This window comes from Pleurodeles waltl, chromosome 6, assembly GCF_031143425.1.
Source record: "Pleurodeles waltl isolate 20211129_DDA chromosome 6, aPleWal1.hap1.20221129, whole genome shotgun sequence".
NCBI lineage: Eukaryota > Metazoa > Chordata > Amphibia > Caudata > Salamandridae > Pleurodeles > Pleurodeles waltl.
In genome coordinates this window covers 590,056,233-590,083,847 of record NC_090445.1, presented here as the reverse complement: position 1 = coordinate 590,083,847, position 27,615 = coordinate 590,056,233, and the positions used below count along the sequence as shown (strand labels likewise).

At 45.5% G+C, this 27,615-nt stretch overlaps 1 protein-coding gene across 2 annotated transcripts in view; it reads left to right on the top strand.

Annotated features, from left to right (window-relative positions):
• Positions 1–27,615, top strand: part of HMGA1 (high mobility group AT-hook 1) — a 144,975-nt gene that overhangs the window by 26,289 nt on the left and 91,071 nt on the right. For both annotated transcript variants that reach the window (XM_069238849.1, XM_069238850.1), the window contains exon 4: positions 9,001–9,051. In XM_069238849.1, the coding sequence (XP_069094950.1) occupies positions 9,001–9,051 (51 nt within the window). The remainder of the gene's footprint in view (positions 1–9,000; positions 9,052–27,615) is intronic.

The window sequence follows — 27,615 nt, the reverse complement described above, 5'->3', positions numbered from 1 at the left end:
AACCTGGCGATCTAAGTTGAAAAGGACAAAGAATATATGCATCCGCAGAAGAGGAGAAGAAGCAGCAGGCCTGCTACCAACCCCACTGGCCGGCACGCACTCCTCAACGGACTCTGCACCAGAAGATGCCTCATCCTGCAGCTGAACCTCCAGAAACCTGGTAGGACTGCCTGCACTTGAAAAAGACTCATGTCTCCTGTGAGCAGCGGACCTGCTCTCCAACCAACTCTAAGCAAATGACTCTGCAGCCTCCAGAACTGCAAAGACCCGACACCTGAAGTCACCGCTGCACCCGCTGTCACCAACCCGAGTGGGAGTGGACCTCTGGTGCCAACAAGGTCCCCCAGCTGTCCAGAGTCCAAGTCCATTGTGGGTTCACCCCTCCTGGACTCCCTGAAGTCTCAAGTAGCCTCTGCACGCAGGCCCTTGTTCCCGCGGCTTCTGTGGTGAGAGAAACCCGATGCCTCAAGCAAACGCTGCACCCATCGCCGAAGGCCCGATTTGAAGTGGACCCCTGGTGTCAACGATGTCCCCCAGCTCTCCTGAGCTTGGGTCCACTTGTGTTTCACCCCTCCTGGACTCCACGACGATGCCTGCAGCCTCAGACCACAGGACTTCCAACTACGAGTGCTCCTGGACAAGGATCACGACACCCCTGCATCCATCACCCCTTGGGCCCTGGTGAAAAGGACTAAAGGTGCATCTAAGCCCCGAGCACCCCACGTTTGCAGTTTACCTGTTGGTTGTCCCCAACTGGCCCCCCAGCCAGAGCCCGCAGCCTAAATCAATGGGGACTAATCCCCATTGAACTACTATGGGCACCCTATGCCATACTACACCCCTGCACCCAGCCGCCCCAGTGCTGCCCGGAGTGACCTGTTGTTGTGGTCCTGACTCTTGCCCAATACTCAACTTAAGCCTTCAAGATTGGTCCCGTGAGTCATTGTAAATTGCTTGTTTACTGAATGTGTTTTCTTCTATAGGCTAACACTGAAGAACTCTGAAACTGCAGTGTCAATTTTTTAGAAGTGAAAAGTATTTATGTTTAAAAACGTACTTACCTTCTAACCAAGTTCTCAGGTTTAAAGTATATATAAAAAGAAGTGTTATTTTTCTAAATTGGTCTTGGATTTATTCTTTTAGCGTGTGTCTCATTTATTGCCTCTGTGAGTACAACAAATGCTTAGCACTAGCCTCTGATAAGCCTAACTGCTCTCCCACACTACCACAAAATAGCGTCCTGTTTACTTCTGCCTCTGCAAACCAGTTGAAGGTAGACTGGACTCTCTGCACAATGTACTTCTTTTTAGTGCACCATATAGAGAGCCAGCTTCCTACAGCTTTACTTTATAATTTGCTCCTCCTTCTATGTCCATCTCTAAGGCCCTAATTAGACTCATTATAAATGCATCATTCAGACTGTACAGTGATCCACTCATGAAATCCTGAATATATATATATATATATATATTCCCCCAAATCATTTTTTATCAGTTATCCCTGGGGAGGTGATAGTCCACGGAGCCAGGGGTTCCACATTGCCCCTGTATAATCATAATATGTAGCCCCGGGGCGGTGGTAGTTCCTGGGGCCCAGGGGGGGTCCGCAGTTACCCCCTATTCATTTTTATATGTAGCCCCAGGGAGGTGGTGGTCCCTGGGAGGGGTCCGCTAGGCTCCTCCTGAATATTTAGCGCATGAAGGCCAGGGAAGTGGTGGTCCCCGGGGTTTCTTAGAACCTTGGGAGGGGGGCCCGTGCGCCCACTCTTTATTTTTATTATTACGTATACCCCCGGGATCTGGGGAAGGCAAAATTAAAAGCAAGACCTGGCTTTTTTTAATGCACAGCAAAATTTGCAAATAATCGCAAATTTTGCTGTGAATTAAAAAAAAAAAGCTTTTTTGCCCTGGCAGGGTCCCAGGGGGAATCCTGCACCAAGGCTAGGGGCTTAGTGTAATCGTACCCTGCCCTATTTTCTTTTTTGTTTGTTTGTTTTTGAGACTCGGCTGAAGCTAATTCTCAAAATGGCTGCCAACACTTCCTAGTTGTGTTGGCAGCCAATCAGACCTCTGCACGAGATCGGCAGTATTCACGAATTCGTCGTGACCCTAGGTATACAAATTTGGATTTCCTTTAATTTCTCGTAAACTACTGAACGGATTGACACCAAATAATGAGAATTGTGATCTGTGGACAAAAAAGCTACCTTTCTGCTAAATTTGGTGTAATTCCGCCAAGTGATTTGGGCTGCAGTTGTGTCTAAAGAGTCTGTGGGAATTAACATAGGAAACACACTTTTTTTTTTTTTCCTCCCTTCCCTCTTTTTCTCGGTCCCGCTTGATGGATTACCCCAAAACTTTTCATGCACAACAAGATTCTAAGGGCACATTTTTGTGAAAACTTCAAGATTCATCAAACGGCGCCAAGATCAAAAAATGCTTTTTTCAATGGAATCTAGGTCCCACCTATAATTACCTACTGGCGACTACCAGTAGGTAAATATGACTATGTGTATGTATGTATGTATGTATGTATATATATATATATATATATATATATATATATATATATATATATATATATTCAGCAGAGGCAGCTGGTAGCCTTGGAAAGTGGTGGGGTGAGCGAAGTGCCCCACTACCCCTTCCCACTAAAAGCACAAAATAAAACACTGCCTCCCTCCAAAAGACCAAATAAAAACATAACCACTAACTAGCTACAAAATAAAACACACCCACTACACTTAGAAGCATTACACATTTTTAATAAATAAAATAAAACAAAATGGTACTTACCCACGGGCTGCGCATCCTCCTCTGTGTTCTTCTCCTGCACAAAGAGGTCCCCTAACCAATCCAGACTCTGCTCTCATACTGTTAACCAGCATGAGAGAAGCACCAGGATTGGATGGAGCGGGTTGACTGGACGCTTCTTCAGGCCCTGGAGGCCTGTGGTTGTTCTCCATCAGCTGCAAAGTGTGCATGTCAGGCTAGCCATCGTAAGCCAGCCAGCCAAACTGACATGAGCACTTTGGAGCCTCCAGTCAGAAACTGCTCCAGTCCTCTGTGCCAATTGGCAGCACAGGAAATGTCCTGCATTTCTCCTGGCTCAGAGGCAGGTGGCTGTGGTGCGGCTCTGTTGAAAAATTAAACTTCAAAGAAATCATTTCATTGCCATTTTATTCTTCACATTTAGCACAACTCGCAGCTCACCCGCCCTCATGAAGAAACTGCTGCTGATATTCACTAGAAAAACAAAGGCTACGGGGGCGTTATAGTTACATTCAGATTTTACACACAGAAACGGATAGAAATCCAGCAGTTATAGTTATATTTATCTCAAGAAACTATAACTCACGCCCCCACCATGCACAATTTTCTCATCAATAATTTTATTGCAAATGTTGCAGTGATATTATCAGTGATGTCATAAAATATATAGACTGATGTTATATGTGATGTAATTAGCAGTGCATGGCGAGGGTGCAAGTTTTATAGTTATGTTAAGGGCACGAGTTAAAGGTTTTTTTTGGTTTTGTAACTATAACGTTCCTGTAATCTATGTTTTTTCCAGTTAATTTCTAGTTTTTTTTTTAACATTAAGTAATGTTTAATTACCATTTGTTAATCCAACAGCTGCTGCGCACTGCCGAAGGCCCTGTAGCCAGCCCCCTGCATGCAGTCAACCCCACGCTGAGCATGGCCTTTGGCCATCCGCGGCGGGGGGGGTGGGCCACAAGGTCTGCAGCCAACACCGCTTATGCAGCCAACCCCTGCCGCGCATGGCCTTCATCCGTGCACAGCAGGGAGTTGGCCATAAGCCTGGCCTGCGACCAGTCGCTGTGACCAAACCCCCCCCTCCCCCCCCCCTAAGGCACCCAGCCTGTGGGCCCCCTTCCAAGCCACTTTTAGCCCCAGGAGCCCCATCCCCCGGGGGCCTGCACATTTTCTTTGGGGAGGGTGGCAGGGGATCCCCTCCATGGGGCGATTTCAGACCTAGGAACCCCATCTCCTGGGGTCTGGCCATATTCTAAATCGGGAGGGGGCTTCTGTGGTGAGAAAAACTCGACGCATCAAGCAACCACTGCACCCGTTGCTGCTGTTCCGAGTTAAAGTGGACCCCTGGACCCCAATGACGTCTCCCAGCCAGTCCCTGTGGCCAAACCCCCAAAAGTTGCCAACCCACAGGCCACATCCCTGAGCAGATTTTAACCCCAGCAATACCATCCCCCAGGCGACAGCACATTTTTGGGGGGGAGCGGGCACAGGGCCCCCATCTCAGGCCGATATTAGCCCTGTAGACCCCATCTCCCAGGGGTCAGCCATATTCTAAATAGGGGAATGGGGGGCATGCAGCCCCCACCCTTAGCACCCCAAGGCTGACTTCGGCCCTTGGGACCCCAGCTATCGGACCTTGCATTGGCCCGGGGAGGGGTATGTGCCCCCCCTTCCCCGGGCCAGTTTTTGCCCCAGGAACCCCATCCTCCGGGCCCCACAATTATATTTAAGGAGGAGTGGGGGCATGTAGCCCCCCTCCCCAGGACAATTTCGGTCCTGGGTATTTCCCTTCCCCTGGGCCCAGCCAAAGTTCAAATTGGCACACAGCCCCTCTCCCTGGGCCGATATCGGGCCTGAGGACCCCATCCCCTGGCACAAGGCCAATCAATAAAGGGGGGAGAGGGACATGTGTTCCCTTCCCTGGGCTGATTTTGGCCTTCGAGGACCCTATCCCCCTGGTCTCAGCACATTTGTTTAGGGGAGGGAATACGCAGCCCCCTCCCCAGACTGATTTGAGCCTCGGAGGCCTTTTCCCCCGTGACTAGGGCCCACAAAGGGTGGGTGCCGTGGTGCCCACCGAGGGCACCCACAGTGTCCTCATTGGGGACTGCGGGTGGAGCCCTAAGGCCCCCGTGTCCCGAGCAGACTCCCCGCATTCAGCAGGAGCCAGCATTGCTCCTGCCCTCAGGCAGCAGCTACAAATGCTGCTCCCTGCGGGCGGGAGCAATATTCATAGCTGCTTCCCTGCCCGCATTACTGTGGGCAGGTAAACAGATCTGATGTCCGCTCCCAGCTGGCGGCAGCATTTTTAAAACTCGCCCACCTGCTGGGAGTGGACTTCGTATTTGCTCTCGCTTGGCAGGAGCTTTGACATTGCTCTCGCCAAGCGAGATCAAACTCAGGTTTCCCTTCCCACACCAGTGCAGGCAAGGAAACCGCTATGTCCTGGGGTGGGCACCCCGGGACATAGCAGGAGCCGGCCCTGGGGATGGCTCCGGGAGGGGGGCTGCATGCCCCCCCTCTTCTTTCTTATTGAGGCCGGGGGATGGGGTCCCTAGGGCCAAAATCAGCCCAGGGAGGGGGTATGTGCCCTCTCCCCCTTTTCAGCTATGTCTAGGGGGTGGGGGTGGGGTACCCAGCTCTGAAATCTGCCCGGGAGGGGTACTGTGTGCCCCTCCCACTTAATTGTAAGCTTGGGCCTTTGGGGATGGGGTCCCTGGGGACAATATCAGCCTGGGGAGTGGGCCCACGCACTCCCCACTCCACCCAAATCAATGTATTCCACCCCCTCCTCCACCCCGGGACCTGGCCCAAACGGGGGCATAAAAAAAACTAGCACAGGCAACCACACTTGTTTTTTTAAATGTTGCTGAGGATCCGCTGCAAAATTAAAAACAATATTTTTGACACAAGGCGGTGTTCCTGTGTGACACCACCACCAAGCCTGGGGGGGGTCAGGTTATTCCTACCCTGCCCCCTTATGTTGCATTTTTTCTTGGGACTCAGTCGTGTCAGAGACCCAACATGGCTGCCTCCACTTTCTGGTTGAAGTGGTGGCAGCCAATCAGATCTCAGTTTGGGATCTCTCGGATCTGCGGACCGTGCGCTACTCTAAATATACATATCTCTTTTTTTCTTTAACTCCCAAACTACTGAACAGTTTTACATCAAACTTCAGAAAGCACTGTTTCTGGACCAAGATCTAGGTTTCTGCCAAATCTGGTGTATTTGCGTTCAGCCGTTCGAGCTGTAGTCATGTCTAAAATCCCTATGGGAAATTGCATGGGGAAAACTGGTTTTGGAACAAACCCTTTTTTGGCCCACGCTCGAAGAATCGCCCTGAAACTTTCCAGACAGAAGCTGAAGTGAGTGGCAAACTGGTTTTGAGAATTCTGTGAAGATTTTTCAAAAGGCCAAAGTTGCTAGCAAAACAAAAAACACTTTTACTATGGAAACTATACCTACTGGTGACTGCCAGTAGGATATATATTTATATGTGTGTGTGTGTGTGCGTGTGTATATATATATATATATATATATATATATATATATATATATATATAGTGTGTGTATATAATCACCCAGTGATGGTCGCCCCTGGGTAGTTATAATTAGGTCAGCTTTTTCATAGGAAAAGTATTTCTTGTTTTGCTAATAACTTTGGCCCCATTTGACGAATCTCCAAGAAACTTACCAAAAAGTGCTACTTTTTGACTACTTTGGAAAGCTTTGGGATGATCCATCAAGCAGGAGTGAAAAAAAAAAGGAGGTCCCAAAATCCCCATGCATTTACCATAGACTTCTTTAAGAAGGGTTACGTCATAAACTGCTGACCAGAGTTGGATCAAATTTGTCAGAAAACCAGATCTTGGTATGCAGAATGTGCTCTTTTGATTTGTGTAAATCAGTTCATAGGTTTTGAGATATGAAGGGTCAAAAATATTTCTATATCTGGACTGCTGTGTTCACAAGAGGCTCGAGAGACTCTTGTGGGAGCACCAATTAAAAAACAGAGCGTTGTGATTGACGCAAGGAGCCATATTTCCTTTAGGCCATCTCGCTCCTATGGGATTCACATTCCGTTATAGTTAGGTGAATATGTCAACGACAACATTAATGTTTTGAACTAAAAAAAAAAAAAAAAACAAGGAAACTCACAAGTTATAGTTAGCAAAGCTAACTATAACTTGCACCCCCGCCTTGCACTGCTTTTTAAATCACATGTGACATAATTTATGACATCACTCATGATATCTCAAATGGAGAGGGCGCAAGTTATCGTTCTGATAACTGGTGAATTTTTGTTTTTTTATAGTTCAAAACGTTAATGTCACTGACATTCACCTAACTATGGCAGTACTTTAACCTTTATTTTGTTAGTGACTATATAAATGTAATATATGTAGAGTTAAGTAAACAAATTATTTGTCTATATACACTTGCCTTCATCATACGTTTCTAGTCAATATTCTGACAAATTTTAATAGCACAATATTTAACATTTTATATTTTGGTAATCTACTATTGAGACTGCCTTGCAAATGGGAACTGAAGGTACAAGAGTCCTTTAAACAATGTGCTAACTGCAGTCAGTACTCGTGGGATGTGCAGCAGATACACCTACATATTACCACATATGGAGAAGACCATGCCATAGAACATATATATGTATATATATATATATATATATATATATATATATATATATATATATATATATATATATACATATTAGCTGTGCACAAGTTGGAAACACAGAGGAATTAACCTTGATAGTAAAGCGGACATTTTACACACAAGCACAAGGTTTCCAGGGAATAAGAGGAGAAATATCAAGAGGTCTAGAGGACACTACACTGAAATTGTGAGTTTGGAACCTTTGGAGCTAAATTGAACTGAGATTCACCCATAATCCATCACAATAGGATGTCCAAACTGTAGTGAAAGGAAGAGAACAATCAGTAAAATGTGTGACAAGTGCACCCTCAAACCCAAGCCTGATGGGCACACGTTGGAGTCGTTAATCTTTTAAAAGTTTATATTGATAGGAAAAGGAGATGGTAGTTTGGGTGGAACAAGAGAATGATTCATACAGTGAAAAGGTGAATAATATAGCATATTTTGGTGTGGGGGACCAGGGAGTAGGAGATGGCTGATATCACGTGATGTCCTCTGATTCAGTAAAATACAGGTGAATTGTTGGCTCTTAAAACATTGTAGATGATGTGTTTGATCTGCTTTATTGTGTACTCTATCTTATTTTGAGACTATTTCGGAGGGCAAAGTAGAATTGTTAGGTTAATGTGTACTATGTTAGGTCAAAAGGTGAGAACTGCAAGGGGTAAATGTGTATGTATTCAAACAGGGAATGTAGATTCTGAGCTCAATGCATATGAGAATGCTTTAAATAGCCCATCGTCTGTATTCTACTAAACCTGTATTGATATCGAGCAATCAAAGCCCTTTTGTGTGTTGGAAAATTTCTGGAAGAATTTGTTTAACAGTGTTTTTAAGAGAACGGAGAGGCAGAGGTTATCAGAGTAAGACATATGTTTACATATGTTCACAAAAGGCTACAGCTTGAGAGGTGTGATAAAGGGCTCTAGAATGAGTCAACTGTGTGCATATGATAGACGTTCTATAGTGAGAGAAATCTGTATGTGCGGGGGGACAAATGCGGGCTCCAGAGGTTTGGACAGCCATGTATGCAAGAACACAGCCCAAGGGTAAGATTTTCCTGTTCACACAAGAGGACAAATGAGGGTTCCTGGAATGAAGTGTCAGTGTTTCAGAGAGGATAGATGGAATTCCAGGGTGAGAGACAGTCTTGTGTGGGGGTGGACAGTTGAGGCACCCCAAAGTGAGATAGCTGTAAACTTAAGGATATACAGAGAGCCCCAGGCTGAGAGTGAACCGTGCAAAAGAGTGAAAGGTGTTAGTGCACGTGTGCGTATGCCTGGGTGTGTCTGCTTGCATGTGTGTCTGTGACGGCCATGATCACTCTAAAGAGGTGGTTTTCTGTCACAAAGTTTGTGACCTTCTAAATTCAGCATAATATGTGAAAAATATGGGTTGAGGACACAATGAATTGATTGTTGTCTTCTAAAATGGTAAATCATCTGCTCAGAGCCCTATGACATATAGAAGTGATAAGGGAAATTGAGGGGAAATCTTTCAAAATCAGTTTTCCTCATGTCCTAATGAGTCTGCTTTCTTTTTCTAGAAATCTGGAGTCTCAGTCGGACAAAAACCCAGAGGAAGACCTAAAAAACCGGTGAGAAGGAACTGTTGTATAAGTGTGAATTCTTCTTAGTTTGCCTACGCCCTGGAGTACATGGCAGATAGAGAAAACTGCTCTGTCGTTCAACTGTGTCTTCAAAAAGAGGCTTTGTCGCCAATATTGTAGTACATTGTTTAAGTGTGCATATCTTAACCAACTACTATTTTTAGAGTGCATTGCAGTGCTGTACAAAAATCATAAAAGGAGAATAATGAAGCTGAGATTGTACTGTGCGGTTAAACGGAAGATAAATGGAAGATGGAGAGGCTTAGAAGGAAAGTAATCTTATCTTAACATTTCTCCTGAAGAGGAGATGATTATGGAGTCCTCTGATTCTCTGAGGTGGGTGGTTGTTCAAAGACCATGATCCTCTGCTTCAAAAAAAGTAAGGGTTGGCAAAGTCAATCGGCCTCGTCTTTGCCACCTATTGACTTTGCCAATTGTTTTTAGCTAAGCTGCACAGCATCACTGATGCAGCACAGCTGAAAAATAGCCTTCAACATGCCCGCTTTATTATTTTTTTAGCTACTAGCTGATCAGATTTGGATATGTAACTAAAATAAATGTGCAATGTGTTTTTTTTTTTTAATTTTGTTTTACATCTGGGTTGGAAGCAACATAGGGGGGTGGGAGCAACACGAAGGGCGCAGGTGTAGGTCGAAACAACATGAGTCAGGGAGCAACACAGAGGGTGAGAGCGGAAGCAACAAAAGCTTAAACAAAAATAAAAAGTAGTGCTTGGAAAGGGATCAGTGGTAGGATACGAGTAATGTGCCTATGCTCCAGGGAAGGGACAAACACAAGAAGAGGAAGGAAAGCCCACAAAAGCAGACAAAGGGGAAGCAAGCAAAACAGCCAGTGATACGCATTGCATGAGCACTAAGCCCATTGTGAGTGAACGATATGTCTTGCTACAGACAGCACATGCACTGTCTTATAGGTGAAACCTAAAAACTGCAGGGAAGCAAATTGGACCAATGTGGAGCATGTTCCAGACATGAGCGTTGCCCATTTTGTATTCAAATACTAGGGTCTGATGATGAACCCATAGATGCTTTGAACGAGACCCTGCACAATGGGGCCCTTATCTAGAAGGCTATGGCACAAGAATGCTAAAGGTTACAGGTATTCAGTCAGGCTGTGGAAGGTGGGAGTGCTCAGCTTAAGCGCTGTTGATGATAATCCTAACTCTACCACACTTCTGTTCTTTTTAAGTGCTATTAAAAACAGATTTTACTTTTACCCAATTAAATGATGAACACTTTAATAGCCTCACAAGGATAAAAGGCTGAGCTTGCCTCAGAGGGTTCAGAGGCAAGGTTGTAACTTGTTGAACCTCCTGACCAGTGTGTTGCACCTGTCAAAGTGGAATCTCTAAATGGATGAGTAAAGGAAGAAAGCATTACCAGTGCAGCACACGTCCTCTCTAATATTACAATACCATAAAAAGTGTGTGTAGTTCCGAAATGCTGACCCAAGCTGTCTGTTTTGATAGATTGGCCTAAATTAGGTCATCAAAGGCAACTTAGTTGTGGAGCACAAGCCCTCACCCACCAATTGGTGGCATGCTTCATTATCAGACTGGTGTTGCAATCCCAAAAGGCCCTGCAAGGGGGCTCTTTGCTGGAGATCTCTTTCAACAAGCCTAAGAGTCCAGAATGCCAGACTCACACCCTAAAAAATCTTACGGAGCGAGAGGTATATGTGCAAAGTAGTTTGGCCAAAAAGAGATGGAAGGAAAGGATTAAAATTAACTAAAGGAAATCTTTATATTCAGGGAGCCTTTCTTGGGATTAAAAACAGTGGGGACCCTTTGCAAAATAATATTTCTAGTGATCATTCGAAACTGGTCAACATGTTTCTTGTGTAATGTTGTCCTCTACCAAATCAGTGGCAATTTATCAGGATCACAGTTACTTTGCTAATCTATGTGAGTCGGTCGCCTAATCAGCAAGTGTACGAAAGCCCACCTCTTTTGACCGAGAATTGGTGTCAAATAAACCTAGCTATGTTTAATAACAGTATTTTGTTGCCCATATGCAGGAAAGAATATATTGGTTCTCTCTACCCTCTCCCTGAATTAAAGTGCTAGCCACAAGAGCAAGTGGAAATGCCTTCTGAAAAGCAGAGCATAAGTTTAGTAGGGCAAGGCATCCAAAAACCTACACCTGCATGGTGGATCTCAGCCTGAAACTGGTACCCTTCTCCAGCTCCTGCATGGTGGGAGCATTATTAAAACGTATAATTGAGTGTGTCACCCTAAGTGGGACAGTTATTCCCAGACAGGGGTCCCATGTATACTTTGTCACTGGAACCAAGCTGGACCTGGCTGATGAGCAAATAACTAGGGTGAGACCAGTCCTGGGTTGCTTGTGTTCTGGTTCAGGGAGAACCTGGCAGTTCAGAATGGACTGTTCCTACTGGAGCAGCATCAAGACTGATTTGCATATAGCTGGGTCCAAACTGAGGTGACATGGTGTGTAAAATAACAATGAATTGGGATGCGGCCCAAGCGGTAGGTCTTCCCCCAAACCTTTTGCTTGCTTGCTTCACATTTCTGCTGATTTCTTTTTGTTGGCCTTAGGACTGAGCACTTTACCACTGATGACCAGTGCTAAAGTGCATGTGCTCTCTCCCTAAAAACAAGCTTTGATTGGTATGTACCTAACTGGCATAGTTAATTTACTCATAAGTCCCTAGTAAAATGCACTACATGTGCCAAGGGCCTGTGTTCCACAGACGGGTTCACTCTAACTCCACGTGGTCCTCATCTATTGGAAGACAGCTGCATGCTACACAGCTTCTCCAGTGCCATTTGCACCAAACATCCCTTTATGTGGTCTCCACACATGTTCGGCGCACTGACAGCATGGAAGCTGAGCCCATGAGAGCAGGAGGGAGTGCTGACGTTAGATTCAGTTTGCGAACAGCGCATTAGTCACATTCCAATTTTGTGAATACTCATGTATTACCAAAAATATTGTTTTTAACACATGCCAGCATCCTTTGTTATGTTCGCCGATACTGGGCACCAGCTGGGAAAGTACCAAAAAATATAAGCTACTTCAAGCACTGCACACCATGGGCCATGATAGACACTTAATACACTGGCTTTATCGGGGGACTTCGTGCACACCTTATGATCTGCCTCAGAGCCTTAAAAACCAAATGGGAGGTAGATCTAACCTCCGAGATTTCGGAAAGGGAGTGAAACTTCTTACTGAAGTACCCCAATAAGATCTTGCTTCACTCGAGATTTAACTGTATCCAATTCTCAATACTACATAGAGCGTACCTTTCATCACAAAGACTAAACAAAATGTTCACCATGTCCTCCACAACATGCCCTCTGTGTCACGCAGTTGATGCAGACCTTGCACATATGTTATGGCAATGTCCCTCTCTATCCACTTATCAGGCATAGTGACAGCACTATCTGAGTTAACTGGTCAGAATCATTCGAACACACTAGAGCTATGTATTTTAGGCCTATATCCCAGGCCTAAAAGCTCCAAGATGATGACACACTACACAGACTTGGCTGTTGGCAAAGAGACTATTAACAAGGCATTGGAAGTCCCCGCAGGCTCCACTAGTGGCTCAGTGACAGGAGGAGGTCGCTCACTGGGGTCTGGCTGAAAGTGGGGAAACCCATATCACTAGAATGGTATGGACTGTTAGAACATTTCAAAGTGCAGAATGAGGCAGTGGAAGGGGAGTAATGAGCGTAGACTTCTGGCACAATTATCCTGGGGGGGAACCACTTTGCAGGCTTTGACCCCCCCCAGCTCTCCTCTGTACGGAACAAAGCCTACAATATGGCGGTGATTCTAACCGCGGCGGGCGGCGGTCGCCGCCCGCCATGCGGTTACCGCCAAATGACCGCACCGCGGTCACAAGACCGCGGCGCCATTCTGGCTTTCCCGCTGTGCTGGCGGGCGACCGCCAAAAGGCCGCCCGCCAGCACAGCGGGAAAGACCCAGCAACAATGAAGCCGGCTCCGAATGGAGCCGGCGGAGTTGCTGGAGTGCGACGGGTGCAGTAGCACCCGTCTCGAATTTCAGTGTCTGCAATGCAGACACTGAAATTCCTTTTGGGGCCCACTTACGGGGGCCCCTGCAGTGCCCATGCCATTGGCATGGGCACTGCAGGGGCCCCCAGGGGCCCCGCGGCACCCCCTACCGCCATCCTGTTCCTGGCGGGAGACCCGCCAGGAACAGGATGGCAGTAGGGGGTGTCAGAATCCCCATGGCGGCGGAGCGCGCTCCGCCGCCATGGGGGATTCTGCAGGGCAGCGGGAAACCGGCGGGAGACCGTCGGTTTCCCGCTACTGATCGCGGCAGAACCGCCGCGGTCAGAATGCCCAGCGGTGCACCGCCAGCCTGTTGGCGGTGCTACCGCGGTCATTCGCCCTGGCGGTTTTTACCGCCAGGGTTAGAATGACCCCCTATATCTTCATACTAATTCCAAATTAGACAAGCACCGGCCCGCTCTGCATCTAGTACAAAACAGTAGCAATACAACAATGCATGTATTGTCTTATATTACTTCACATACACAACCCTCCATGAATACTTCAGTCACCAGGTGACGATGTTTAGTTGCAATGGGGCAAGGGGTTGCTAATATGTATAATAATTGGACAGTGCTCAGTCTGATTTAACGGAATTGTTATACTGTCATGTTATGTATAATGTTATGACTTTGCCTCAATATGTTACAAATCTGTTGCTTATAATTAAAATGCAAAAAAAAGTGTTTAAAAAAAATGTGCCAAGGGCCTGTAGTGGTACTAGCATAGTGCGACTAGTGGGCCTGCAGCACTGCTCGTGCCACCCACTTAAATAGCACTTTAAAACGTGTCCCAAGCCTGCCATTGCAGCCTGAATGCAGTGTTCCTGAATGCATGTTGACTTGACATTCAAAACCCCTTGCCAAGCCTTAAGCTCTCCTTTTATTATATATGTCACCCCTAAGATAGGCCTTAGGTAGCCCATAGGCAGGGTGCTATGTAATTAAAAGGCAGGACATATTCTTTTAAGCTTTACATGTCCTAGTAGTGAAGAACTCTCAAATTCATTTTTAATTATTGTGAGGCCTGCTTCTCCCATAGGATAACATTGGGGATTCCTTATTACATTTAATGAGCTGGAATTCCTGATAGGGAAGGAATAGACCTCTCATGTTTAATACCTATGGAATTGTAATGATAAATCCTCTTTGTTACAATTTTGAAAAACCCACTTTTACAAGTTGACATTTTCCTGCTGTTAGCCCCAGCAGCCTTTCTCCAGTACATGTCTGGGGTGGGGTAACAGCTGGCCTTAAGCATTCCTTCTAGACGACCATAACAAAGGTGTCCTGATTGGCAATCCTGGGCAGGATGGGAGGGAGGAGTTGGCCCAGCCTTACACTTACACCTGAATAGGCTGTGTCCTTACCCCCACACAAGGGACTGCTTAACCCTCTTTAGTGAGCCTGGAGCCAGGGCAGGAAGGAAGGAACTCTGTGCACTTCAAATCCCTTCCTTGAAGTCCACTACTTCAAAGGCACCACTGGGTGTAAGGACTGGACTTCTGACCTTACCAACTCAGTACACTTCCAGACCTGTGGATACTCTGCCAAGAAGAAGAGCTGATGTGCTGTTACAAGGACTTGTACTCTGCTGGGCTGCTGCTCTGGAAGAACTGCTTTCTTGCTGTGCTGACTTGCTGCCTGCTGCCTTCTGTGTCTGGGTGAGAAGGACTGGACCCACAACACTTGAAACTAGAACCAAAGTGACTCCAAGGGCTTGCTGGCTTGCCTCCTGTTTTGTGAAGACTCCGGGACACAAATTAACTCCATCTTATCACCTACAGCACCTGGACTCTGTCATCTGTGAGTCTTGCCCAGCCAAATGGTGCCAATCCAGTTCTGTGCCCTTGGAAGTGGGCATAAAGTGCTGCTCCAACCCAGAATCCATGCATCAACCACGTTGTGCTGCTCGGAACCAGCACATCTCCTGATGCATTACCACTGCTGCGAGGATCGGGGGCATCTCATTACTGTCAATGTGGCAGATCACCTCCAGTTCCAATGCATCTTCGACTCTGTGTCATTCGGAACCGAAGCATCACTTACATCCAAAGGATCGATGACTATGCATCACTTCTTCTGCTCCTCGTGTCTCCCTCGATGTAACCAAGGTACTGTTTTTAGCGGACCAAAGTTGTTCCCTGTATCCGATCCATGCTCCGTCGTGGTCTGCCTGACTTTTCAGATTTGATCCAGTCCAGCACGACCAGATATCCCCAGTTGGCGCTTTATGCTATTAAGCACTACATTGCAGTGTATTCTTTAAAAATCAATTTCTCGAGTTCTACTAATTGGATTTTGGTTGTTTTGGTCTTATTTTGTTCATTAAAGTAAGCTCTATTCTTCTAACCAGGAGTGGTATATTTTTGTGTGGTGTTTTCACTGTTGTACTGTTTGAAGTGTTGCACAAATACTTAACCTATTGCCTCTTAAGTTAATCCTGGATGTTCTGTGCCAAGCTATTAGAGGGTGAGCACAGGTTAATTTAGAATGTGTTTGTGACTTACCGTGACTAGGATCGTGGTTCCTGCTTGGACAGGGTACATACCTCTGCCAACCAGAAACCCAATTTCTGACACTTAGTAATTACCAGAAGCTGAGATTAATTCAAGCATTCCATCCATCACTTTTTTGTGTACTTGAGTGTGACATTTTACAGAGTAGCATAAGTAGACATAAGCAATTTCGGTTACAATGATGGAGATCCTTCTCAGATGAATTAGTCACCCTCAGACACTCCAGAATAATGTGAGTCACACTTAGAGCTTGCGGCCCATACACATATAAGGCAGTCCTCTCGACCCATCATCTGTGCCTACCCTTGTGACTTTGTACTAAAGGAACAACTAAATGGACCCCAAATCATTGCAATGTAGACTCTCCAAGTGAATTTAACAAACCACGACTGGGATGAAAGCCCATCTCTACAGTAGTTTGATCACCCTACTGGACTTGGAGACCAGTTGTAGACAACAGGACAGGATCTGTGAGCACCTACGTGGTTTGTCTCCATCACTAGTGAATGTTGATGAAATGGGTTGTCAGGAGATGTGTCCAACAGACTGTGGGAACACAGGTCAGCTATTTGCTGATTCCAGTGAGCCAGGCATATATGCTGAACAAAGGCGTGGGTCTACCCAAAGTGCCATGCCGATTGCTGAATCTTTTCCCGTGCCGTACGACTGTCCTAGAGAAACCACCCTCTTTCATATGGCCAATGACAATCAAGCTGGTAAAATGAGTTAATCTCTCACTATTGACATTTGCTCTGATCTGTAGGTCACAAGCTGGAATGCCAGCAAAGCAAATTCAATCTTCCATTCCGCTCAGGTCACTGGACTGAGTATGTTTAAATTTGGTTATTCTGATACCTATAACTTAACATGGCTTGTAGAAAGGACAGAAGCGTGGTAGCAGTATATTGCTATGTTTCTCCGAGACAGGAAGGGAATGAGGTTACATATACTAACTGTCAACATCATGAGAAGTATACCTCAGGTATATATTTTGTTGCTTACCCTATCGTTTTATTGCTTACCATACCGTTTACACCATCCTTAGTTTTTATCTATGTGGGAAGTACATCTCTATAGTGAACACTTCCACGTTCGTAATGGATAATCAAAGGATTTTTTTCTATTTGAGGGACAATAGCGATAAAATATGGAGCAAGATGAAATGTTCAGTGGTGTGCAGTGTCAGTATTGTATGACAGACTGGTCTGTCTATCAGAGAAATTGCAATTGTCAGAGGATGGGAGCTAGTTTAGGGCGACCTAACTTCCTGTTTCGGCAAGTTAACATTTATTGTGGCTGCCCATGTGCTATGTGATTCATATTTTTGTGGTTATTTGCTGACTGGTGCATAGAATATTTTTTGCATGTCAGGTGTGGATCCAGGGTGGGTGCTAGTGGTAGATGACAATCCACAGCAAAGGGCAACATAGCCAGTCACAGCAAACAGCACATGGTGAGCACCTGTGACAAGTAATAGTGCAAACTGCAGTTGCCAACATGACCTGTGATAGGGGTGTGGTAAGTTTCAACACTTGTTTGAAGTGCTGTTGTGGTGTCCTGGAAATGAGTAAGCAGCTGTGGTCGCCTCTAAACTCTACTGCTCTAAACCACACTGGCTGCTCAGCTGGTCCACAAGGCACAGCCAACTCCTACAGAACAGTCCATCCCAGACCAACAGAACAAGTGACTGTCCAGGTCTGAAGCTTTGGACCAAACAACACTTTCACTTCTGGATGAACTCAAGGATGGCCACGGCAATGGAAGCTTTGGTTTCTTCTTGTTCTTCTGGGAGGTATCTTCTACATGACTGGTGACAGGAAGATGTGTATTCTGCCGGAAGGTTGAGGTATTCTGAAGCAGCACTCCGTTTTGTTGCAGCAGTAGGACGTTGCAGCATTGTATTACTTCTGAGAGATATTAAACTTTTGGGCACCATCCCCTGCCTTACTGCCATACTTGGAATATCTGCAAAGTGGCAGCACCAACAAACTGATGCTCATACACTTGTGCTGGGACAAAAGAATGCATACTCAGTTCAAAAATGAGGCAGCCAATTTCAAGGAAACTGAAGAGTCACAGGTATTCCTGCAGTCCCCCACGACCATGCAACCCTGCATTGCTTCCAGAGTTCACATAATAGGTGGAGATCTGCTGACAATAATAATTATACAGTGAACCAAAAAGCCACTTACTCCCAGTATTCCAAAGAGTATCATGCAAACATTCCTGTCAAATTAGGCTAGATCATAATACTGGACACCACGTTAGCCTGGTGGAAAGTGACTAACACTGACCCCATGGAAGAGTCAGAAGAACTAGAGCATGGGGCTCACCGCTTGCTGATATCAGTACTTTGGCTACCAAGACCTGGTGTACTGGTCTCATACAGGGAGCACAGGCTCCCGCTCCTGCCATTTTTCTGATTTTCTTGAAAATGGATAAAAATCTGAATGGTGCGACCACTGTAAGGCCCAGGTTCATGATTATCCTGATGCCAACTGAAGAGAGGAAATATTCTGCATGCCCAACATACCCCTTAACTTACTTCTGCTGGTCACCTCCACCTTAGTCTATTACTGAGTCGTCCCAGATGCATTATTGTCCAGAGATCTGCTTCACTCCCACTACAGGTGTGCCCCAGCATAAAACCATTATGAGGGCAGAGTACATGTGACATCTTTGTGAGAACATGGCATGGCATGAATTAAAGAAGATCATGGAAAGCACTGCAGATCCCAATCTGCTCCAGACTGGTGGTCCATGCCATCCTGGTGAGCACACCCGTACCTGGAGGAAACAATGTGCACCTCCCCCCTAAACAATCAGTTGTCACAACCAGGTTCTCTGCCAGATAATGCGCTGCTGGGCCCACCATATTGGCTATAGAATGAACAGATGGAGGAAGGCTGAAATGTCCTAAAGCTGTGGGTAAAAATAGTTCCTCTATGTGTGTAAATGGGTTGTGAAGTGCAGAGCATAAGGCCTGTTGGAGAAATATATTTGCTGGGTTTGGCATGTGGGCCACCAGGTACAAAGAATAACCAGCAAGGAGATCTGCACAGTGCATCATGAACATATGAGGCTCTTGGATGCACCCCGAAATAGTATGCAGGTCGATCCAGCTAGTCTTAGTCCTGGTATATGCAATCTGATCTTCCTGCACTCCTTGGTCCCACCCCATACATTGACAGGTAGAGTTAACTTTGATGTCTACTAGTGATTGTAGGAAGGACTGAGCTGATTACAGAGTAGCCTACTGTAATTACTACTGTTATTGTTTTTTTTTAAGTTTGCAAAACTAGACACTCGTTATTACTAGACTGGTCCCAAAAGGAGTCAGTTGGTTTTGTGTGAATATAGTGAAGGAAACTTGATACAGGTGACTAGATTACTTACAAAACAGACTCAGTAGCAGTATGGCAAGATAGCCATTCAGCTTCGCAGATAAAATGGGTGATTGCCTCTCCATTGCCAGCGTCTGACTGATCTCTCTGTATGACGTGTGGCTACAGATGCCTGCTGGTATGTAGTGAAGATCTGAGTTTTGTATCAACATGTTTTGAGTGCAGTGCAACTCAGTGTGTTGCTGACCCTCCCTACCACCCCAGGGGGTATCTCTTGTTAGGAGTGTCTTGTTGGAGTAAGTGCTGCATCCTGGATTGAGGTTTGGGATATCAGCATGAGACACGGCCTGACAGTCCTGGGCATTCATCGAGAGGGCACTGTGCCCTAGATTTTTTTGCAGTGTTTGTGAGCTTGTCTCATCACATAGGTGCATAATGGGGTCCAGGGTATAAGCGTGGCTCACTGAAACCAGCAAATAGCTGACTTGGGTTCACATAGTGTGCAGGTTCAGGCTCTTGACAACCCATTTCATCAACATGTATTGCTAATGGAGAAAAACCATGTAGGTGCTCACATTCCCTGTCCTATTGTCCACAGCCTGTCTCCAAGTCCTGCAAGGTGGCTGAGCTACTGTAGAGATGGACTTTCATCCTAGTGGTACTTTGTTAGAATGACTGTCAGAGACTCTTTTGCATATTGATTTTTCCTACTCATGTTCTTCAGAAAACATTTGAGGCAGACCCAGGACACACTATCTCTATTTCTCTGTGTAGTCTTATTTATACAGAGTTAGACAACTCTGCAGAATGTGGAGATCTCTGTGGGTGACAGTAGAGGGGTAAGCACCATGGATAAATGCATGGGGCGGGTACCTGACCCAGACCTTGTAGTTGCTATTCTTATTTTGTGCCCAGGCAAACTGTCCACTTAGTGCTGTCTCTAATCTGTATAGTTCTCAGGATCTGATCTGGACCCATCTCAGACCTCCTGAGGAGGGGTGAGTAGAAGTATTCCCAAGGGGCAGATCTTTGATGGCTCAATTACCCTACTGCATCCTTGTCCAGCTCAAGCATCTCAAAGGCTTGCACCAGTCAAAGAAAAGAAGTTTCTATGTTGGAACTGTAAAGGGGATATTTCTTCCATGGGAAAAAACATGAAACTTTCAGACACCCACATGTCCTTTGTGAGGAAAAATTAAGGTAAAACTCTTCGTTGGGCAACTCGGCTACCCAGAAGATGTGAGGAGGGTAGGCACCCTTTCCCACCCTTTCCCACCCTTTCCCACCCTCAAGACACATTACACAGAGGCCCCATTGACTTGTTCGTGAAGAAGTTATCATGCATTAGCACAAATGACGTAAAGCAGTGTGACCTACCGGTCCACGCTAATGAACTAGAAGACTGCCTTTGCACAAAAGGACTAGGCTCACCAATGAATACAAATGTCCTTGATTGTGCACCCCCATCCTCACTCGACATAACATCGCTCAGAAAAAAAGAACTCTGACAGGCCCTGTAATTTGGGTTTCCTGTCACTTGGATCTCAGTATTGTAACTAACATGTAGTGACTGCAATCCCTTATCTACATCAGGCAGGCCACCAACAAAGGCAGCAGTGACTGGGTGAAGGCCACATGAATGAACTAAGGTTAAGGGACTCACAAGTGCTCAAGAGTCTCTACCCCTAACTTTCCACAGCAGTTGTCCAGATGCCATCAGTGGCTGCCTTACAAGCCATGGCATCTAAGATGAGAAGAGCCGGTGATCTCTTGCACAGACTGAAGATACCAACCCTTCACCAGCATCAACCTAGCACCTCACATACCCATCCTCATGTGAACTCTACCCTGCTATTTTGAAGAAACCATCAACTTGCCAACAGTCATCTAAAAGTTGCAGGATAGTCTGCAGATGCAATGGAAGACACAGCCTGCAATGGAAAATACACAATAAATATGTGGACACGCTGTCTGCATTCAGGATAGCTGAGAAAGATTTACAACCAGATAAAATGTTACAACTGTTACGGCTCACCTCCAGTTTCACAGCCTGGTTTCTCACAAAGACCTGCTGTGTTAAATTTAACTAGCATGTGTGGCTGTAGATACACATACTTTGCATAAGTCCACAATCTAGTGTTGGGTCTGGAGTGTTGCAAGTTGTTTTTGTTCGAAGAATCTTTTCGAGTCACAGGATTGAGTGACTCCTCCTCTCCATAATACTGCATAGGCATTGAGTCCTTTGTTAGATGGTTTTTTCTCCACTGTCTAGTTCGGACGTGTGTTCCTCTCGCTCCGGTTTCACCTCGGCTCGGTCAACTCTGAACTGTTCTCTTCTGTCTCTCTATCAGCGACAGTCTTGTTTGTACTCTGATCGGGTTTTCTCTATGTTGCATGGTCGGTCCGAATTTCTGCTCCAGTAACCAGCTGACCGCCCTTCGGGGCAACCTCACCCGCCTCTGGCCTTCTCCTCCACATGTGTCAAACTATGCAAAGCTAATGAAATGTACTCCATTTCAGTGTTGCCCTCCACAGCAAGCTAATCTTGAGTTGACGTCGTCAGATTGCCTTTCTAGGAGCACCCGGTGAAATCCTGGAAGTCTGAGACTCCTGAGCTTTTCAGTGGGACGAACCTGCAAGTCAGGCCGGGTCGCAGTCGACATAAGCCTGCTTCACTTTTACGACTGCGAGTCGGTAAATTTATAGAGCGTTTTTCCAAAAGTTCTCTAAACTTCTGGATCTTTCTGCAGAAGGTCTTTAAAGGTCATTTAGGAGTCCACAGCTCAGCCCAAGGTTCCAAAAGCTCGGAGGTGCTCCTTGAGAGCTAGGACTCCAACTCCCAGAATGCACCTGGTTCAAATCAAAAAATGACCACTAGCCACTGGTCAGCTGGTCAGTTCCTTCAGGTTCTGATGCAGGGGACTATGGTTAGGCTGGCCAATCAGAGAAGAGCACTACAGAGCGGAAACTGGTAACTTTTAGGAAGAGTTCTTAAACTCTTTCCCTAAACTAGTTATATTACATCCAACAATGGCAAGTTGTTGCATTTATTATAGCAATCAGCTCCTTTGGAGAATTAAAATAAAGTCTCCCCATTTTGGCCTATGGAGCCTATTCACTACAGTGAGGGAAAACGAATTTGGCCACTTTTCCTCACCAGGGCTTATAAAACATATTTTATAAGGCCCCTTCTTATACTTACACTGCATCCAACCCTGGTGACACCTAGGGCACACCCTAGGTGTGACATATATAAAAAATAAGGTAATTTGAGACTTTGGAAGTGTTTCTAATTCCAAACTCGATTTTTCATGTAACTTTAATTTAAAAGCAGCTATCAAGGCAGGCCTGCCTTTAAAATTACCCTGGGCACCTCAGAAGTGCACCTATAGGGGCACTACCTATGCTGGGGTCCCTAAACCTACATACCTTGCCATATACTAGGGACTTATAGGTAGCTTGACATAGGCAATTATAATTAGCCTAATTTGCATGCTCATTTTACACAGAGCACAGGCCCTGGGACTGCTTAGCAGTACCCAGGGCACCATCAGAGTCTGGAAAACACCAGCAAAAAGTGAAAATTGGGGCAAAACGTTAGGGGGCTTCTGCAATCAGCCCAGTTTTCTCATACACATGTGTCCTCCCTCCTCCCCAGACAACTGCAGCTGTTGCAGTTACATTAACATATACAAATTGTGGTATGTAAATACATTGTATGGCCATCTCTTTCTCTTTACTCTCTAAACATTACTTACTTCACCCGCCTGCGGGAAAACAATCTAACAAAGGACTCGATGTCCATGCGCATTATCACTGAGAGGAGGAGTCACTCAGTCTTGTGACTCGAAAAGATTCTTCAAACAAAAACAACTTGCAACAATCCAGACCCAACACTAGTTAGTGGACTTATGCAATGCATGTGAACCTACAGCACTACATGACACAAACAGATGTCTACTGGGTAAGTAACATTTTCCTTTCTTAAAATTATTATTTCTACTTTTTATGGGGAGCTCCGCCCTAGTGGTGTATATCTCCACCAATAGGTGGAAAGATACTAACAGTAACTTTTCGGTCTAAAATCAGTCATAGCCTCCACCCCCTAATTTGAGGGGGTTGAGGCTTGTAACTCTATATCTAAGTGTAGAGCTATGCATAAAAATAGAAAATTCCATCACTGAGGAAATTTACACTTAGCTTTAGGTGGAGATTTCCACGAGGAAATCTACACATGCAAACTTATCTTTGTGAATAGGGCACTTTGTTTCCATGTTCTTCATCTGTGAAGAGCAGGCCTATGCAGCATGGTACTTCTAAGAACACACCTTGGGGTGTACTGCAGACTTCTCTTGCCCCAGCTTTTATCTTCAGAATTACGGCCTCGGACAACCTGCACCCACATATACTTAGCCAAACACTTCTCATATATACTGACGTCTAAACAAACCAAGGTTGTTTGTTGCTTTCAGTCACTGTTGCTAAAGGATACCTAACAGCTGTTCCTTCCACCCCTAACCAGTGTGCTGCAGCACTGCCACCTACTGACTCAAAAGGAGTTGCACAGAGCATTCAGCCTCCTAAATCTTCAGGTCTGAGAGCTGGCTCAGCATGCATGCAGTGTTCATGCTCAGTGCATGTTTTTTGTAAGGGTGGGCTGTGCACCAATATAGGAGAGGTGATACAAACTTGTAACATAGTAGAGGGATTGAATCGTAACTGTGCTGTACTCTGGTAATGACAGATTGTGCTACAGTAATACAGCCTAATGATGCTGCCTTTCTCAAGCCTATGCACTCTGCAATACTAGAGGTGATACAGTTATGCCTTCCTATTATATGTAAGAGAGGGAATCGAAGTGGGGCAGCCATCAAATTCAAAAGGAGAGGCAAGCCATGGGTCTGGCTTGGCCCTTAGAGCTAAAGCAATCACAAGACACATCATGTCTGCTAGACATATCTTCACTTTCGTGGTCTACATTTAATTAAACCTGCAAGCCTAGTGTGAGTGGGATAAACACCCATTTTGTATTTTTTCAAGCTCATACTGTGTTTTCCTGGCTCTTGAATTGTCTTTCACGGAGCTGCCTAACGGAGATGGAGAGCGGGAGGCTTTTTCGGTTCCACATTCATTTGGCCCCCTCAGCCATACATCTATCCATGCTTGAGTCTCCCTAGGCTCGTCCGCCTATAGGAAGGAATGCAATCTAGTTATACAGGAGAAGTGATGTAGTTATGTCAAGATGCTCTACTATAGATGTGTCAGTGTATCATAATACAGCAAAGAAAAGGCACTCTGGTCAACGTGCTATAATACTGTTGACTTTTGCTAGTGTCAGAGAAACGTACTTTCCATATAAATTATGCAGCTGTTGCAAGAGGATCCAATTAAATACTCTGTTTATGCGTACTGCAGTTTATCTGTAATTAATTTTGTGGTATGATGTTGGATGTTTTAGAAAGAGAGAGGCACGTCCAAAGTAGCGAAATAGCTCTTTGGTCGAAAATAGAGGTGTAGATGTAGAGAAGTTGGGGTAATTTATGTCAATTCTGCCTGATGTCAAAAAAGGCTCACCACGTAGAGTTTTTGATTTTGTGCAACACTGCTGACTGATCTGAATATCTACAACCGTCTATAAACTGTTTTGGTACAGCGACTGACTAGTGCATGTGTTGACACCATACAGTGTGAATGCTCAAGCTGTAAAATGACCATATGTAATGTTTCATGCTACACTATGCTGTTTTCTTATTGATAAACTGTTGATCGTCCATGTACAGGTTTTGACGTTGTACGGTTACATAATGAGCCTATACCACACTTCTTGAATTCCGCAAGAAGCTGAATACCTGGCTTTTCAGGTAGTCCCTCTAGGGGTGCCTAGACTCAAAACTGCTCAGCACCAGGATACCCTTTCGGATAACAATGAGCACTACAAATCTGCATAACATAACAATGTTGGAAAAAAATAGCACATGTACATATGTTGGTAATGTGTTTTGCTAGTGTCCCTTCAGTAAGGCGCCAAACATATTTACAATATGTAGACAGCAGGCTTTGAATGTTCCAGTCGTTTATTTCACTTCCAGGTCCTTTCATTACTTTCCCTGAGGTGGACACACCTACGGGGAGAAGTGAATGTTTTCAATGGGCAAGTACCTATGAAGGGCTCGAAAAAAATCAGTCAAATGTGAAACACCCCAATGAGCATTTGGGAGGTTTCCAAAAAGGCCCATGCTTCTGAAGGCCTGCAGGTTGGGGAAGAGTTAGTTGCTAAGCAGAGCTAATGGGATTTCTGTGAGATGTGGAGAGGTTGATGGCCTTAAAGGACCGCTGCATTGCTACTAGATGGCATCAAGTCACGCATGACATCTTCGCCCAGTCCCTCCATTTTAGTCAACCGCACTTGAACACACCTGTCAACTCACTGTCATTTGATGGATGTCATCCTCTTTTCACTTATATTCACTCTTGTAACGAAAACATCTCTGTAGGGTCACCCTAAGTTCACTGATTTCAGTGGGTTCACCCTATGAAACATTTGACTTTACTCACATTTGAGAGTGATCGGGTTGACAGGTGTGCTTGAATACTGGAGATTTTGAACCCATACCTATGATGGTGAGGTGAAAGTACCAAGTCTTAGAATGCAGACGCCCTCAGGCAGTAAAGCCAGGATTTGGTTGACATGGATGGCAGGTGGACCCATTTAAGAATGGCAGTTTCAGCCAGTCAGGACATTTTTAGTCAACAGCATTTTGTATGCTGGGAGTTTTACGGCCGCTGTAAATAATACATAAAAAATTTAACTATGATTTTAAAAATGCAGATTGCGGTTGGCTAAAAAGCCAGGACTGACTAAAGCTGCCGCACCAGGGACCCGCAGACAGGCTGGGTGTGATGTGTGCCATACAAGAAATGGATGGGCACTTGGCATACCTGCTTGGCTGGGGGCAGAGTCAACGTGTCAGGTAAGGTCGGTTGTCTTGGAAAGACCCATAAAGCTGGGGAAGAGCAAGTCACTTTTCAAGGTCTACCCTGGAATATATAAATTTCCGGTGAGGCTGGACAACTTACACTATGTATGGCCGGCTCGTAGTCAGCGCCAGCCATATTAGCCGTGAAGGGAAACCGGATTCCCGTGCCGTCTCGTTGAGAGGCTTACGTAGTCACTCGTAGACCAATTTAGCTTCGGAAAATGCCCTCGAAAGATCACTTGTATTCATCCCTAAAGCATTTACTAGTTTAAACACAAGCGGTGGTTTCTGGCCCTTTTCTCCGCGTGTTGTGACGAGTTTTGAAGCCAAACTCATTTTTTTTATTGCTGTTATGCTTTCCTCTCCTAAAAACCCATGCTCGCCTCAGGGCTGGCGCGCTACCAGCAGGAGAGGTGGCGTGGGGGTGGTGGAGGCCGCTTAGAGAACATCACACACAGTCGACACACATGCTCAGAAAAACAAGGCCTCAGTGCCAAGTGGAGCACCAGTCACATCCTGCGTGTGCTAAGTGCGCAGGGCTGCGGCGGGGACATACTGTCCAACCCCGCTCGGTGATCACAGTCCCGGGGAATTTATGAATGAGAGAAGGGGGGTGAATCATCATGAGCTCGTATCCCGTGACTCACACTCAGGCGTGTGTATGCGCGCGCGCACCTCCCCGGGGACAACAGTGGCCGCTGCAGAAAGAGTGGCGGAAGCGTGACAATTCTTTTAAAGATTTGCAGTCCTTTTCATGTTAAACCATACTCTTTTTTAATAAAAAATAAATCCAACTCGTAGAAGAGAGTTCTGTTTAGGACTGTTCGTAAAGGAAAAACTATACATATTAACGTGCTCCATATGGTGCCACCGGGCTTTGAGTAGGATGAAAAACTCAGGTCTCTCAAAGGGGCGTGGTAGTTGTAGTTAAGGACGTGTCATAAAAACACATAAGCTAAAATCTGTGCATGGCGTAGCGTGCTGCACGATTGGTATTTTGCTACTTTTTCTGTAATTTCTTCCAGATATATGTTACATTACACCTAGAACTGAGGGTGAGACCAAAAATGGAGAACTCGATAGGGACCTGTCACAGGGCCTGCTTTCTAGAACTAGCGGTGCTGAGCACCAGTAGGACCCAACCCACTTAAAGCCCCTGGGCGCCAATTGGCTGGGGCATATCTATCAACTTACTCAACCTCATTTGGTCGGTGTAGTTCTCCTTTCAGTTATGTACACCCTCCCAAAAGCAGCACGCCTCCAGAATTTCATTAGGTCAGATTTTTTGCAAATATGCATCGCCTTTTTTTCCATTCACTTTGATGGCTTCACCTTCTTTCAAGAGCTAGTTGATTGAGAGTTACTGGCGGTCCTGAACATTTTGAATAGGTGCAGCACAAGCCTGGGATTTACAGTACCTGGTGCCCGCCCAACTGAACCATTTTTGAGAGGCTGGTACCTCTGTTCTTTTCTAAAACATAGTTACTTAGGCTGTAGATGGGCTGCTCCAAATAACAATGTCTTACTAGGCAACAGCTACTTCTCAATGCGCAGGAAATCAGTAAATCAATGGAAAATCAAATATTTTGTAAACGGCCCTCTTCATTTTCAGATCTTTCCCGAGAAAGCGCATGCATTATCGCTGCA